Source organism: Prinia subflava, chromosome 1 (genome assembly GCF_021018805.1).
Source record: "Prinia subflava isolate CZ2003 ecotype Zambia chromosome 1, Cam_Psub_1.2, whole genome shotgun sequence".
Classification (NCBI taxonomy): domain Eukaryota; kingdom Metazoa; phylum Chordata; class Aves; order Passeriformes; family Cisticolidae; genus Prinia; species Prinia subflava.
This window is the reverse complement of record NC_086247.1, coordinates 135982807-136000519: the sequence shown is the minus strand read 5'-3', so window position 1 is coordinate 136000519 and position 17713 is coordinate 135982807. Positions and strand designations below refer to the sequence as shown.

The following is a 17713-nucleotide window of genomic DNA, read 5'->3' as shown; positions in this document are numbered from 1 at the left end:
CATCACTTTCTTGGCAACATGTATCATAATATACACTTAAGAGATGCCTTGGATTTTGAAAGAATAGTATCTTTCAACAGTTGTCAAATTCTGACAGCTGCCCCTTTTTATTTTTTGGTTTTTGCTACTCTTTTTAAAATTTTTATTATTTTAATAGTGGGCATTTTCTATTTATTCTTTGGATAATTTTGCCCAAAGTTGCCTCATTTAAGTGAAATGAGGATAATGCAGAACTCCCCTGGTGGTCTTGCTGCTCACAATTATGCCGTACTTGCAGTACAACATCAAATTAGCAGTAACAGCTGAGACTACTTGTACTGATAAAAGAATCTAAGCTGTTGCTTGTGAGTGAGCAGTTCAGAAAGAAATTTGAAGAACAATAGATCCTGGCTGAACTGATGCCCACCACATTTCATCTTTCTCAAGCAATTTCAGAGATTATCACATGTTTTTAAATCAATCTAAAACTGGTTGCATTGCCAGCTCTGTAGTGGTTTATGAAACAGTACATACCATTCATAAATGCAAAAAAACTATAGTAAATACAATTGAATAAAGGATTTTTGATTCAAGTTTCTTTTGGGGAAAGATTGCCATAGTTGACAGCTATATTACATCTTAATTAAATTGTATGCAAAATACATGGCTGTGATAATTAGATTGGAAGTTGTCACTAGACGTTAGCTTTGTGTTTTACTTTATATATTACAACATATAGTAATTAACTGATTTCTGAGAGGAAAGTATAACCTAAGGAAGAAGGGCTTAAGTAGAGGAGCACTGCAACAAGATCGCTCAGTCTTGACTCAGTTTTTCTTTCTTACTTTTGGTGTCACTATGTAAAACTTTATTGAAGGTAGATTGTTACAAAATCTGGGCTGTTTTTTCCTGCTGTTTTAGAAATGCTAATTTCAGAACATGTTTGTACTTACCTCTTATTAGTGATTTCAGTCCATTTCATGTGCTGATATCACACAAGAGACTTGTGTCTTAGATTTATCTGTGAAATAAATCTAAATGTTGCAGTGTACAGAGATTATAACTTGAGAAACATCACACTCCAACGATAGGGAGAGACATTCGGGGTTTTGATTTTGGCATTCAGCCTTCTCACGACACCACCCCATTACAGTTTTTCAAAACAAATCACTTTTGGTTTGGTTTTGAGGGGTGGGGGTGTTTTGTTTTGTTTTTGTTTAGAAATCTGCTTTCCATATGTTAAAAGAATTTAAAAAATAACAGGGGAATTTTGTATTTCATTTTATATGTTGCATGTTCATTTTGCAGCAGGAAGACATTATTGCTAGGGATAATTCTGGATGCATTTCCTTGAGCATTGAAAAGACAGTTTCTATTTTGGTGCATGCTTGAGTACTTAACCCCTCTGTACAGCATCCTGCACATTTTTTTTTCTTACTTTCCTACAAAAATGTTTGTTTTACTGGCAAAAGTCATTCCAGTGTAATTTTGGGGTTACAGCTGTATTTCCACTGCCTTTAACAGACCTGATGTCAAGTGGAGCTGCAGGCCTTTTGTATAGAAACCCCTGTCTAGGGCAAGGCAATCTGTACAACAAAAGTTTGCACCCAGCTCACAGAACTGTTGGAGGCAAGAAGCTGCATAATTCCAAAGGAAGTTGTTCTTCCATCTTCCATCTTGTGATGCCAGAGTTTTGATTCAATTGAAAATCACTTGTTCCAAATTATTGCAAACTATATTTAGTATTATAGCCTTTTTTTTCCTCCAGACACTGCCTTCCATATATGCTGATGAGCCCAGTACTTAAAAAAATTAAGGTGCATGTGGACCATTTGCTGTTGAAAAAAGTCCAGGGTGTGGGCCTTCACTCTTGGCAGATGTTTTACTTAATTTTCAGAAGTTACAAATTGTAAGCCAAATTTTTCCATGATTAGCTGTGTGAATAATGTGACTTGTGGCTAGTTTCAGAGAAAAAATATGGCTGCTATGCAACATTGTCTTAAAACCTAAACCTTCTCTTTGTTAGATGAGAAATTGATGCCAGCTCATGAGGAAAATTAGTCTTTTTTCCTTTTTCAATCACTTATTTGGAAACTTACCTGACCTACAGCTATTTTAGCAAGCTGCTTCCAAAATGCCAGCATTAATGTTAGCTGTGATCATTATTTTTGAATGTCATGATGCAAATAAAATCCCTTTGGGGGAAACAAAACTGCTAATACTCATTTCAACTCATTAGGATAGGATGCTGAATCGAGATGTCCTAAGAAATATACGAAAACTATTCCCATGTTCGTCTAGAAATAAAATTTCACCTGGTTCTTACAATCCAAGATTTTTTTAGCTCAAAACAGTATCAGCTCTTACGCTATACTTCTATTTTGAATGAGGCTTTATACATTCTGTTGTCTTAGTTACTAAGAAATCTTTATTGATTTTCAGCCTTTCAAAGGCAGTGAAATCTTCCTGCCATTAAAATTCTCTGTGACCGTGGCAAACTTTGGAATGCAAACTTAAAGTGTGCTGATAACATGCTTTTTTAATAAATAAGTATTTTATATTTGTAAAATCTGCTGTACCTTTCTTGCATCTTTAAGTAGGAGATTAAAAACAGTGGAGGTAGTTCAGAAAGAAAACCTATTATTAATTTAGTGGAAGTAGTTAGATGCTCATCTCCTGTGCAGCTCTTAAAATATTTAGTTTTTTAATGACAGTAATATGTTCATTATAATGAATTACATTCTAGGAGAATCATTTTCCAGGAAGGATTTTGCTTCATTGGAAATATTTGAGACATCATAAAAAATTAACCATATCAATTATTTCATTGAAGCAAAGTCTCAATTTTTTTCATTCAGATAATGTTCTAAACTGCCACAATGTGATTCTGTTTATGTTTATTTCAGCATGTAAGAAATGAAAATAGTGGGATTTTTCAACATGAATGAATGTATTATTAATTTAGCATAACTACAAGAGCCCCTCCTAGTTGAATATTTCATAGGTTTGGTTTCTTAAATTCACAGATCAATTTTAAGACAAATTTCAGTTAAAGTACAGCTAGAATCATTTCTACCAGTGGCTTCATTGGTCATGTGTGGGACTGCAACAGTATCGTAGGACTACTCAGCTTTAGATAAATAGGGAGAATAATATCGCCTATTACACAGAAAAAAAAAAAAAAAAAAAAAGAAGCTTTATCTAGTAACATCTAGAAAGAGGGAAGAGAATAGGCTGGGAGGCATCATGTAAATAATACAGTGAGGGCAACCACTGGCACAGAGCTTTTTAGCCTCAGTTGCTTAGATGGGACCCAGTGCTTTTACTTTGTCCTTTCTCTTCACTTGCTTCAGAACTGGCTTTTAACTTATGTGCTTCTACACTTGCCAGTAAAAAAATACCTCAGACAAATACTGTCAGGGGAATGATGGTGGACTGGCAGAACCTGCATAAGGGCAGCGAAGAGTGTGGCTTTTTGGGAGTGCTGACTCACTGCCCAGAACGTCCTTGGGAGCACCCCTTGGGTCTTGTGATGGCAGGCAAGAACTGCAGCAGTGTCAGCTTTGCTAGCTCACTTTTATTAAAAATAGATCAGAGACAAGGTTAAAGTGAAGTATGGCACCTGCACAACTCACTTACCAGCCCCAGCATCTTCCAAAAAAGACACTGCTTGTAATTTAAGTGTAGTTTTACTACCGTAGCACTGTCCTCGTGGCGAGGCAGCTTCCCCTCACGGCCCCGCCAGCGTGACTGGGGCCGTGCTCTGAGGCAAACAAGCATCTCAGCAGCTTAACCACAAGCACATCCTCCCTCTCTGCTCACCCCCCAGCTTTAAACAGCACTAGTAGGGGAGCTTTTCTCTCTTAATGGGTTAACCTCTGCCTAATTTAATCAATAACTTGGATATACTGGGTAGAAAAATAATCCGAGAATTTTTTTTTTAGTAATATTGGGCTAAAAAGGAAGCTTAGTTTCCTGCATTCTTTTCTTTATTGCTTCATCTTAAATTATTTCATCCAAATCTCCTCTCCATTCTTAAGCATCCCACGCACTGGATTCCATCCTCCAGTGTTGGCAGCATCCCGGGATCCAGAGCCCCGCCTGTGCAGAATTAGCTCTGTCCATGGGACCATGCTCAATTGAGTATGATAATCTCTACAGCTGTTAGCCTGGAATGCTTATCTGATGTTACCCCTACTCATTTGTGTCCTAAACTTCTTACTGAGTAGGCCAGAAATAAAACCAGTGCATACTGTGCAGTCATATTGTGGTGAACAATTCATTGTGAGCTTCAAAAAGTGTCCAGCATTGTTTTTGAGTAAAACAGGAGAGTGCTGCTGAATGACTCCTCCTTGGAGGTGGAGTCTGGGACAGATGAATGATTATAGCTCCATCTCAGCTGCTTGGGTGTTTGTTTTCTTTTTTTTTTTTTATTTTTAATCTAGGGGATTGCTATTACAGGGTATTTAAATATATCAGAATGCCCTAGATGCAAGACAGTAATAATTCAGAGCAGCCAGACTAGGACCTTATTTTTTTTCAAACTTCAGGATGCCATGGATTTAATAATGGATTTGTAACTATTACAATGTTACTAATTTCTTAAGTGCTTTTGAGCAGTTACTGGAAGAAAAGGATTGCTTTTCTAAACAAAAGTAGCATTGTGGGATCTCAAGCAATTCATGAATTCCAGGTCCAGAAAATTAATTTGGACGGTTGGGAACTGAGGATTTTGGCCACCTCAGTACACAGCCCAACAGCAAAAAGAACTTTTGACCATTGTGAAGATCTGTAAGGGCCTTTCGGAGTCTGCTGTGGTGCTCACATTTTAATGCTGTGCTTTCCAAGATATTGGATCAGAGGAAAGAAGCTCTCAGATTGTTTTCCTTGCTGTGTTATAGGAAGAAAATAAACTTTATTAAAAATACCATCTCCAGTAAGCTTATAAGCAATGTCTGACTAGTTAAACTAATGGAGGATATTCCTGTAGGCTCATGTTAGCTGCCTTTTATTCCTAGCCAGAAGGACCTTCAGATTAAGAAGAAATTACTTTATTCAGGATACTCACTAGTTCTTGGCTATTGACAGTTCATAGGAATTGCAGCACTGGTTGTTCTGTAACGTTTTCTTTGTAAAGGAAACCTGTTCTTCTATACTATTGATTGAAGCTGAGGCAGGAAGAAAGGCTGTTCATTGCTCTTAATGGGCCAATTTTTTAAAAGCTCTGATTGCAGGAGTTACTATTACTTCTAGCTTGCTTGATCAAATGTCCTGAAGGAACTGCTCTTTTGTTTGTTGGTTTGTCAGGGTTTTTTGAGTAAACTTCCAGTCACTGCCCATTAAAAACAGAGCCCATTTGTGGTGTTGCAAATCACTTCATGGGGCAGTTGAAGATGAAGGTAAACAAATTGCTCCAACATCAAGAATATTTTATTACATATTGAAGTGGCAGTGGTCTTCTCTGGCTACTTTTAAGCAGAATTTCATAATTCATATTCATTTTATGCTTTCCAATAATTATTTGGTATTAGGCACTTGTAAACATTCACAGTAGTTGTACAAAACGCAATCCAGTCTGACTTCCTCTGCAAGACCTGATGCAGGCCCTTTGTTATGAGGTATAGATTGTGTTTTGAGTTCCCTTATTGCCAGTCCCTTTGACAAATGACACCTTGGAAGAAGCTCGATGCAAATCAGTGTTCGATGCAAACCCAGTAATGAGTGGAGATTTGTCCTAGCTCCATTTGCTGCCCCGTTAACACATCCCTTCTAGGCAGTTTCCACGAGGAATGAGCTAAGGAAGGAGCTCCATGGGTGCAGTTATGGAGACCTGTGTGCCGTGGAGGAGAGGCAGCTCGGGGCTGCCTTCTCAGGCACAGGGGCTGCACCAGGCCAGCAGCTTCACCACGCTCCTCTTTACAGTCCTGCTCTTACAGGAATTTTGGTTTGTTTTAGGCCAAAGAGCTGCCGACGTTCAAAGACAATGATTTTATTAATGATGGCCAAAAGATTCATATTGATGAGAATAACAAAAAGATGTTCCTTGAGAAACTCAAAAAGGATGTTGAGGTAAGAATGTGCCCGTTCAGTTACATGTGATTAAAATTGTGGATATCCCAGGAAATCATACCTGTAATTCATTAATAAATGGTCTTGTTATAAAACTGTAAACACTGACTGTTTTAAATGAAACACAATTTAAACTTTCAGGAGTTGATCACTGCTTTGCTGATGTGATAAATGCCTTGCTGCCATAGCTGGTTGCCATACATTGTTCCTGCCTTGATGATGTGATGTTAAAATGATGGTACTGCTTAGTACTTAAATGCTTTACAAGCCTAGTACTTCCAAATGCCCCCGAGAGAGAGGTGAGTATTGTTAGTTGTGTTTTACAGGGGGAGGTCCACCAGAGCTGAGGCCAAATACAGACTGTAGTCCATAACAGAGGAGGGGCATCTCCCCTGCTCACAGCTGTGCATGCCCTTTTTTGCTTCATATTAGTAATCCACTTTTAAATCATTCTTCATATCACAACAGTAGAGTGCTTCAGTAATGTAAATACAGCAATTGGATTCTCATTCTCTTAATGTAGTCTTTCATATAAATTTGTAATTTATTTGGCTGAATATGGTAAATACTTGAAAGAAAAATGTTAATGTATGAATTTAATGAAATATTTTTACTGATTTTGTTCAGCTAATAAAATAAATATCAGACTAACTTGTTCACACAACTTGCCTTTTGCTCTTCATAATTTAAAATATTTTTCCTAAACACAGTATTTTGCAGCTTTATACTCAAAGACCAAAATCTGTTTTCAAGTAAAAATCTGTTTTCAAGTAAAAAGACAGATTTGGAAGAGACTTGGGAGCAAAATGTGTCTGTGACTTAATAAGACTTTCAGCTATTTATATCAAAAGAGCTCTGTGAATTGACTTTCCGAAATCTTCAGATCTGTATCTCATTAGCTGTACAAAACAAAATACTGTTACTTTAGAATTTACCCAATAATTTTCTTCTGAGGAAATCTAATTTCCCGTCATAGTAACAATGGGAAATTTATGATGGTGAAGATGATGAAAACATAAATACTTTGTGAAATATCAGTGTGTGTTTATTTTATATTTAAAATATTGTGCTCTACTGATGTCACAGCTCTAGAGATAAGTTTATTTGGGTTTAAATTTTGTGGTCTTTTAACATGTACTGCCGTTGCTGACTACTGCTGTTACAGTAAGTAGGTTGCAGATAATATCTTAAGTGTGTGGAAGGAATATGGAAGATTCTTACCCCAGAAAGTAGATTGTGTATGATCTATATCATTTACCAGACTGGGAATATAATGGTAGATTCCAGATTAGGACTTGAGAGGCTGTTTTAATGGGTTTGGAGTTTATACAGAGAATTGTTTAATATACTTGTAAACCACTAGTGTGAAGTGATCTAGCTCCTGATTTTGACAATGGCACGCTATTCTTTAACCTTGTTTCTCTTTTGTTGGTTCTTTTGCTCTTATTAGATAACTTATAGACACACTTTGTAACCAGTGTGTAAAAGCTCACATTTCACTACAATGAAAAGAAGCACACAACACTTAGTACATGATTATCTTATCAGGCAGTGTGTATAGTTAAATGTATCATGGAGTACTATTCTGAGCTATATAGCTTTATATCTGTTCTTGTTTCTCATTAAGTTTTGTTTCTGTATTTCTCTCCTAATCACGTCATCCGTCCCCTTCCTGTGTTTAACCACAAATTATTACTGCTGTTTTGATATGCCCTTGTCTGTTTTCCTATCTCCTTATTCCACTGCAAGTGTCCTGAGGAAAACTACATATTTTTTCCATTTAAAAACAGATTTTTTTTCTTGTGCTGATCTCCCTAAGTCTTTTTGTTGTTAGCACTAGCACACTTTTTTCCAAGAGCCATTCTCTTCTAATTTGTAGCTCACTGGTTTTTTGTTCCCAAGAGTCTGTTCTCTTTCATTTTCTGAATTATTAGTGGTAGATTTTTTCCACCTATATTTACCAAGTAGTGAATAATATGCCTGGAGTTCTTCCACCCCATCACCTTTGGCCAGTCTCTTGTGTTTGTCTTGTATATTGTTGTGCATCATCTCTTCAAACTTAGATCCCTTCCAGTCTTATGAGAGTCTATTGTTTTATTATGTGGAAATAAAAGATACTGAAATAATTTTAAAACAGTTTCTTCTTCTTCTTCTTCTTCTTCTTCAAACCTCCTCTTAATCTCACAATATTTCTTCCAGCCCTTGAATTTACAGTTATCTCCAGCTCATCTCTTTTCTCAGAATCAGATTTTTACAAACTGGAGTTTCTCATTACCTAGTATTTTATCTTTTTTTCACCATCACTATCTTTGTGCCAAATCAAGCTCAAATGCCTTTTTCCCTGCTCTGCTCTAACTTCCTTTTTATAACCATTTAGAGTTTATAAAAACTGAAGTAATGTTTGTTTTCAGCCACTTTCTCTGCATACCACAAGCATGGGCTTCAAAAGTTTGAAATCACAGTACTGATTTTAAGCTGCAGCACAGCTCTGTCCTGCCTATCCCTCACCCCCTTGAGCTGTTTATCCCATTTTCCTGCTTTTATACCTTCCATATTTCCAGCCTCCTGTTTCTGCCTTATCCTGTTCTCCTCAACTAAAATAACTCTGTACGTAGAGTGTATTCATCTCTTAATTTCCTAAAATCTCCCATCCTTATTCTTGTTTCAAAACCACCCTTTCATTCACGTACATGTTTTGTTTTCGTGATGTAAATCATGAGCCTGTCACTGTGAAGAGAATACATCATTTTCATATCTTCAGGATGTAAAACTTAACAGCTTTCCACTGCAAGAATATTTGAACACTTTTTCATGATTCTTTAATAGGACTTGAAAGGGATTGAGAGGGTGGATTCAGCACCAGATCATAGCATGCTCTACACCTGATAGCACTGAGGCTGCTGTGGACACTGAGCAGTGCCAGAGCAGTCCCCACCTCAAGTGCTGTGTGTGGTCTTGGGCATCACAATGTAAGGAAGATACAGAGCTGTCCAGAGGAGGGCAGAGAGGATGATGCCACAGCACCAAGCCTGACAGAGTTCAAGAAGCAAGGTCTTGGTCAGCAAATCATGGTCAGGATTCTCAGGCAAACAGTGTGACTCTTGGGGATGTTTGTGTACAGCAGGGCCGAGCTGGACTTGATGATCCTTGGGGGTCACTTCCAACCCAGGATATTCTATGAAACTGCAATTTAACTGAAACACAAGACAGGAGTAACAGCTGTCAACTTGCAAGCACACTGGTCTTTACTACTCACAGATTTTTTCCCTGAGGCTTTTAGAAGAGTGGGCTACAAGTATAAGTTTCAAGTAATTTGTGTGTTGCTAATACATTTTAGTAAAATCGAGTATCTCTTTGCCAGATTTATCATGTAATCTTCCCTTTTGCTTTTTCTCAGAAGTGCCTTTGAAGTTTTTCTCGACTGGTGACACCTCTGTGTAACTTTTGTTTGTAAGTGGAGCTTATGTTTTTCAGCAATATTGATAGATGCTTATTATCACTTTCTAGTTCCTTGCTCAGTTAAAACTCATGGACTACAGCTTGCTGGTTGGAATTCATGATGTTGAAAGAGCTGAACAGGAAGAAATAGAGTGTGAAGAGAATGATGGAGAAGAGGAAGGTGAAAGTGATGGGACCCACCCTATTGGAACCCCTCCAGACAGTCCAGGAAATACACTGAACAGCTCACTGCCTTTGGCTCCAGGGGAATTTGATCCAGCTATTGATGTTTATGGAATAAAATCCCATGAAAGTAAGCAGTAAGAAATATTTTTATGTTAAGGTGACTTGATTCTTGCATCAGAATCCTAAAATCCTCACAACCATGTAAAGGCAAATGTAAACTGAGAAACAGAACTTTACTCTGTGGAAAAGGAAATTTGCTCTTTGGTGCAGCAGAAAGGAGAAGATTTCTACAATGCTTAGCTATTCCAGTTCACCAGTTCCTCAGCAGTTAATTCCTGGGGTTTTCAAGAAGTCTAGTTACCTATAATCAGTCTTTTCTGGCAGATAACACTATTAAACACAGTCTAAAAAGAATGAGAATAGAAGCATTCCAAGTTATGTTTCAGTTTTTTGGTTGCTTTTTGAGAATTTGTGCACTCATACCCGATTTCTGTGTTGCAGCTAAGAAAGTCATTATAAGGAATGTGTAAGAAGCCTGAAACTGAGTTTAATGTTAGTGTGTAAAATTGATTGTTCAAGGCAGGAAAGTTACCTTTTCTTTCTGTTTATAAGCATTGACATGGATAAATACATGGTTTTATTCATAAGGAAAATACGATCTTAAGCATCACCAGGGGAAATTTACATTAGATGTCAGGAAAAGTTCTTCACTGAAAGAGTGATTGGGCACTGGAATTGTCTGCCCAGGGTGGAGTCACCATCCCAGGACATATTTAAAAAAAAGACTGGATGTGGCACTCAGGGCCATGTTTTAGTTGATGAGGAGGTTTAAGGTTGTAGGTTGAACTTGATGATCTCAAAGGTCTTTTCCAACCTAGTTCATTCTGTGATTTTGTTTGTTGACACAGAAGCATTACCTTTCATATAAAACTTCATTCTTTTTCCACAAAGGTGAAATCCACATTACTTTAACTGAGCAATAATTCCTGGTTCTGTATGCTAGTTTTTTATTTTACGCTCATTTAGGCAGCTTTGCATTATACCTGAGTGCAGTTAAACTCTCAATTAAGCTTCAGCTTGTGTTTTTTCTGCATCTTGATTCTGACTGACAATGACCTGTCCCAGCTGCTGATTGAGTCTTACCAGGTCTGCTTTGTAAGAAGGAGGAGTTGAGATGTTGAGAAGTCCTTCTTACTGCCCTGTGTTTCTGTTGGCAGATGCACCCAGGAAGGAAGTGTACTTCATGGCCATTATTGACATCCTTACTCATTATGATGCAAAAAAGAAAGCTGCTCATGCTGCAAAAACGGTAAAGCATGGGGTGAGTATCTGGGTTGGTTTCTTCCTCTTACTCTGTTTATATTCATACACTTATGTTTAGTGCCCTGATACAGGATGGTTCAGTAAATCTAGGGAAAGGGGAAATAGATCAGATTTTTTTTCAAATTTTGAAGTTCAATGTGCAATAAAAATGTACAGAGTAACTGCTACACATTTCATACTGAGAGTGGAACTCCTTTTCCAGCTGTGTGCACAGCTTTCTCACCACAAAGAGCTCTAGTGAAGTGCTTTTTAAGACTTTGTCCTGAATTTGTGAGATGCACCTTTATTCTTGCAAACAAAGTTGTTCACCACTTTAAGTCGGATGCAGGGCCCTAAAGATGCTTTCATTATTTGGTGTTATTCAGCCTGCTGAAAGTTAGTTCTTCAGCTCATAATGTGGCTCACTCTAGAAGACTTCTTCAGAGAAAAAGGTACAATTTACAAAATCAGGCATAAAAATATAATTTACATATTAAATACTTAGAGACTATTCAGTGAAGGCTTCTGTTTGACTGCCATTATTTAATTTTGGCTGAAATTGCTGCCTAGCAGCAGACACCAAAGAACTGTGGTGAAACAGCCCAGTCTTCCAGATTTATGATTTACATCTACCATTATTACTCCTGTGGTGATGTAACATTCAAATTTCATAAACTTCTTAAAAAGAGCATATTCCTTCATGAGGCTAAAATCCCTCATGTGTCTAAGTATCTAAAGAGCGTTGTGGGAAGTTTTAGGCAAAGGGCTCTGGGTTTTTTACTTTTCACAGTAGAAGATGATGTGGCCTGCAAAGGCCTGTAGGAGGTAATTTTTGTCTCTGTAAAGCAGTGCTATCATTACTTTCAGTGTTCTGGGCAGCTGAAAGTTGATGCAGACCATATGCAGCCATTATCTAGCAATTATTACTGAACTTTGAAAGTAGCAGACACTAAAAACTCACACTTCTGGCTTAAATAACAGAAGTATGTTGTGAATAACAGCTATGATGATTGAAGCTGATTGTGATTAGAACTTACTACAGAACATTACTTTCATACATCCATTTTGTTTATTTCTCTGTCTCTGTCCTGAGCCACATGACTCTGAAGTTCATTCAGTAATTGCATGTATGCAACTTTTCTCTTTTGTAAAACAGGAAAAATACAAAAATGTGGGTAAGGCTCTGAAAAACTCAAGTAAAATATGAATGAAGTCATGATTTCATTGAAATAACAATCGTATGGCTTATTCAGTGAGTCCAGATTTAAATGCATAAATGCTTAAAAAGTGTTACTCTTACCATGTATTTCAAAGCAGGCTATATAGCATTCAGATAACAATACATGTTACACAACTGTTGACATGCCAGATCTAAGTATGGCAATTCAGTCTTCTCTGTATGAAGGCACTGCTGCTCAAGAGACCAGAATCTGCTGGTGAATCAGTGGGTAGCATGGCAAATGGGCTGTAAAAATTTGTATAGAAGACTGAAGTACAATGAAAGTGAAGAGAAGCATGGAAAGTAAAAAGAAAAATTTTCAGAAATGGAAGATAGCTGTTAACAGGGGTGAGTACTGACTATCGGTGTCCTCCTGTCTAAAAAGCATAAAAAGGCACCAGTCAGATTCTACTTGAGGGCCATTACAATTTGTGTTTCTAGTCTCTGGTTCTGAAACTGCATATGAAATTTATTAACATCCTCAATGACAAAAGCATCAAATAAAACCCTGGTTCTTCCTTCTTTCTTCTCTCCTCCCATTTCTCTGTATAGGCTGGTGCAGAAATTTCAACTGTTAATCCAGAACAGTATTCTAAGCGCTTCTTGGACTTTATTGCCAACATCTTGACGTAACCTATCATGTTACATAGGACAGACACAAGACCTGGGGACAGCAGCAGTGGCTACAAGTGTAGGGAAAAAAAAGGAACTCAGAGAAGCACTCATCTTACAGAAAGCAACCCCTTTGTTTACATCTGCTGGCAAAGATGACTGAAGTGGGGTGGAGTACTCGCTTTAACAGCTGCCTGATATTCCCAGCATAGTTCTAGCTATTTCTGACTCTTTTGTGTGTGCAAAAAAAAATTAAAATAATTTAAGTCAATAGAACAGCTTACTCAGAGTGCACTGTGACAGTAATACTCTGATGCTACCAGCTGAAATGGAATAAATGAGCAAAGAGGTGTGGGGTGGGGGTGGGGAAGAGTAAATGCATGTTAAATCTACAATATTGATATCAAATTGTAAACTGTGGATCAGTTTATTTTTTGAAAAAAGATACATGACAGTATTCTTCATGATGATGATGATGATGGTGGTGATAATAATGAAGACCTTACTGCGAATGTTACACTTACACCCTGCTCACTGGCACTCCTTAAAAACACAGCTGCAACAGCCCTTGGTGCCGGAGGCTTTTCCCATTTGGTTCCTAGGAGTTGGGATTTTTCCTTTTCTTTCATCCCTCTCCCGTTTTTTGTCTTCTTTTTCAGCACATTGCATCAGGAAGGTCAGCCTCTCAGACATCTGAGAACTGGCATCTCTTACTTACAAAGAGCTAACATAATTCATGCTGTGTGTACATTTTTGCTACAGTAAACTTAGGCTAAGGGAAAACTTTGCTTATTTCTCTTTGTTACCTGAAGTTTTCATTTGTTTTATATTCTCGCAATATAGGAACTAATAATGTTACAAATGTAAAAAAAGCTTATCTGAAGAAGTGCATAGTTTTGGGCAATAGTAGCTCCATCTTCTACCCATCCTGAAAGATGTGCACACTGATAGAAATTCCATTCCCTTGTAATTTACTGGGAATTTGAAGTTTAAATGCTTATGTTGTACTGTTGAAATAGCGGTATTTTATTATAGATTATCCCTTGAAAAATGAACCCTGAATTTTACTGTTTACATTATTAGGAGAGCAGGGATATTTCTGAATTTCAGAGCCGTGTACAATATAAGACTTTTGAGTTTACATGTAAAGTTCTTTTGCAGTACAAATGAAGTAATGTTTGTCATCTTCCAAGAGGTGCAGTAGTGTACTAAAATGAATGTCTCGCTCACGTCCATGGTAGACACCTTCACAATAAAACGCGAAAGGGTATTTCAGAGGGATTTTTCCCAAGTTTGTCATCAAAATGGCCTGTCCTACCATTTACTCAGTTTTGATTGTACAGTACATTGCCTGAAACTGTGCTGATCATGTTTAACTTGTTTAAAATTTTTAAACAACATTGTATTCCTTCTCCTCTTGTATTTTTCCCTCAAAGACTCCATGCTTGAAAGAGACAAATTTACATATGCTTAAAAGTTTATCTACTTATACACTGTGCTAAAGCTGTGCCTTTAAAATTTCTTTATTGAAATTGTTAGATTTTGTAGGCAACGTAAGAGAAGTCAAACCTCCCTCTCATCCTTTCTAACTGGGATCAGGAGTGCCAGCATGCCTTCTCCATAACTAATGTCAGTGCTGCTCAGCCTGCAACTGTGTATAACCTATGCTGTGGTCCACTTCAGAGGAGCCCCTACAACAGCAAACCCCTTCATTACACTCTCTTCAGCGGCCAAAGGCAATACTATCCCTGTTGCTGTGTACTAATTTTTCTTCCTTTCCCCAACCTTTCCCACAGGGTTTTCTGTTACATTTGACTTAGTGATGTCTGCAGCACTGTAATGTATGTGTATACTTTTGTATTGTATGTATTTAAATAAGTTGGTACTGTGGCTTGATTTTTTTTTTGTCCTCTCCCTGAACACCCTGGTTGTCTATGTTCTCACCCAAGTTTCGTTTTCTGAAGCTTTTGAAGGTATGAGGCCACAGGGAGACCCTGGAGTAAAAACAAGGTACTTGGAGTACATATTTAATTGCGGCCAATGAGTGTACATTTTTAGACCATTTTAGACATTTACAGCAAAGCATTCTTTTTGTCTGTGTAGCATTTTTGTCACTCACTCTTGTTGATAAACTGTTTATTTGGACAGGGCAAGGAAGACTCATTATTGTGTATGTTAGTGCTTAGATTACACTCCAAACATGAGCAAGGCTTTATAAAATAAAGCACTTTGATGACTCACTAGGTAAATCCTTTGTTCTTGTGTTTCACCTGTGGTTTTGATTGCTTACAGATGAATGTTGGATGTTAAATTCCTGTATCACAAAGGAAAAAAAGTATGACAAAATTGAAACTTGAAGTTTTTCACTAGACTTTAACATGCTTCTTCCATGCTTACTTTAAGGGGCTTGAAACATTTAGTCTCTGGGGTTTTGGGCTGAGACTGGATCTGAGAGCAAATACTGAGGTTTGTAATTGGCAAATCTGTGGACTAAATCCTAGTATTAATAACAAAACAGGAAGATCATCCACAATAGTTAATTGATGGAAGGGTTGGCAGAACTTTGCTAGCTATGACCTTATGCTAAACCAATACTTACTTTACAAGTATTTGGGAATAAGTCCAAACTTTAATGGGAAGGAGGGAGGGATTTCTGTTCTAGAATTTCAAGACTTTGATTGTTGGGGCTTTCAGTGCATGATACAGCCTGTGCTGCATATTGTGGGCAAATGGTAAAAAATGTCTTTTTGTCTTTATTCTGAGCTAACTTTTAATCCATTTGTCACTTTCTGGGTTTTTTCAATTTATTGCACAGATACAGCAAAAGAATATTTTCAGCAGTATCCTGTGAATGACTGAATTAATGATAAAATAGATATACCCCAAGGACAAGGAGGCTGAGGAGCTATTCTATTAAAAGTAGGTGAAATGGTAGAGAGTGGAGAGATTCAGCTTCTTAATTACTCACTTAATGATGTCTCTAGTAATCTAAGGTTACCCTTCACACAGCTGCTTCAGCTGCTGGGAGCGTAGTGTGAGCGTGGTGCTGAAGGAATGCTGCTCAGGTTACGTGGAGCATTAGCCACGGTGGGCAGCAAGCAGCTGCAGGGCCCTTCTTTAGCAGAAATGTGTATATGGCAGTGTGTAAGAAAAGGTTATCTTTCCTGAAGGCACTGATGACATCCCACGTAGGAGAGCCAGCTGGCTTGTTAATGCAAACACTGCAAGAGAAAAAATAATTAAATTTAAAATTCTTGGAAACGGTAAATTTTCTATGTCAGCTCTATAACCTAAACGTATAATTTGAATTTCCAGCTCTGTCTCTTGTGCACACTTCTTTTCCATAGTAATCCTAGTTAGCAGGTCCCTGCATCAGGTGGGACTGTTACATTCTGATGATCTCAAAACCTGCCTTTATCTGGTGTCTGCTTGCTGTATCTGCTGTCCATTTGGTTTCTCTCAAATTCATATATTCAATGGGGAAAAAAAGTACAAAAATAGAGAGCAGTCAACTTCAAGGAGAAATCTGTTTCATCTCTGTCCCGATTTCTCTATGGCAGAAATTGTTTCTGCAATCAGCATGTCCCTTACAATGCCAAGTGACAAGGGCCTTTTGTGTAAGATGAAGTCATGAACAATTGCTTTGTTAAAACTGTTAAAAAACAGGTCTGGAGAGGACTTAAAGAGGTAGTTATAGTCTGTCAGAGAGCAGTTCAGCTGTAAATAAACACTGGTGAAAATTGGGTTAATCTTTTCCAGGGAGGGTAGTTCCATGACTTCCCTATACTATCCCTTCCCATGCCTCACTAGCTGTATCATTACAAAGATTTTTTTCTAAAATCTTACCTGACTACATTACTACGCTTTAAGTTCATTAATATTTGTTCTATCTACAGTGGACCCTAAGAGCAGTTTATTCTCTTCCTCTTCCAGTTTCTCTTAATGTGATCCTGCCTCTATGTACTGAACAATGTAAATATTAGCTTTTGCACATATTAAATTGAATATTCCCTTTCTTATTTAACAAAATTATCAGAATGGTTTAAGCAAGGCAGGATGGCCTATTCAATTTTCTGTAATGTCTAATATAAAAAAAAAAAAAAAGAAAAAAGGTTTAAATGGTGCTTCTTGAATTTCTGTTTTGAGAATTTTCTAGCCATTCATTTACCGTCTACTAAAAAAATTGTCATAATTGCTGTTAGCACAAAATGCACTTTCAAAATGAGCACAGCTAATCCTTGGCTGTAGTTGTTGCTATAACTGCAATAAAATACTGGTTTTCTCTTTTCCCAAAGTAAACAATATCATGATCTTAGCTTTTCTCATCATATTCCCTTTTCACAGCTTCCTGTCTCATCTCCGTTAGTCAAAATCAAATAAAATAATTATTTGGCTATAAGTATTAAGATACAAAAAATGCTTCTTGCAAGGTGGCATAAATTCATTCTTACCCAGTACTGTGAATATTTATAGACATTTTAGTTATTGCCCAATATGCTTTGAGCTTATAAAAAGCTTCTACTTTGTTCTAACTCTATCTGATTCATTCATAGTGACTCATTTTATCTAGCCATGTGTGTCCTATTGGAATAAATGGTGTTTGTGTAAGAACCTTGTGTTTTGAAGAGGTTTAGCACTTCCACACAAGCTTGGAAGGTAATTTAACTCATTGCATTTCTGGTATTTCACCTTGCCCAAGGCCGAAGCACTCCTTTCTTTTCCATTTTATGTATTTTTAAGTGGATGCATAAAGCTACTATGTTACAAGAATATCTCAGTCACTCTAATGTCTAGAGTGCATGTGTGGTACCAAGGCAGAGAGAAGGGCTCCAGTGGCTGGGCTGACAACAACTGCAGTTTGTCTTCCACCACCTGAGGATAACAGAGCTGTGCTTGATTCTGGGTAAG

General features: G+C 37.4%; 1 protein-coding gene across 2 annotated transcripts in view; it reads left to right on the top strand.

Annotated features, from left to right (window-relative positions):
* The window catches only part of PIP4K2A (phosphatidylinositol-5-phosphate 4-kinase type 2 alpha), a 111461-nt gene extending 96407 nt beyond the window's left edge, over window positions 1–15054 (top strand). For both annotated transcript variants that reach the window (XM_063413710.1, XM_063413716.1), the window contains 4 exons: window positions 5935–6048; window positions 9556–9799; window positions 10890–10993; window positions 12746–15054. In XM_063413710.1, coding sequence (XP_063269780.1) covers window positions 5935–6048; window positions 9556–9799; window positions 10890–10993; window positions 12746–12826 — 543 coding nt within the window. In that variant the 3' untranslated portion in view covers window positions 12827–15054. The remainder of the gene's footprint in view (window positions 1–5934; window positions 6049–9555; window positions 9800–10889; window positions 10994–12745) is intronic.
* Window positions 15055–17713: the final 2659 nt, after the last annotated feature.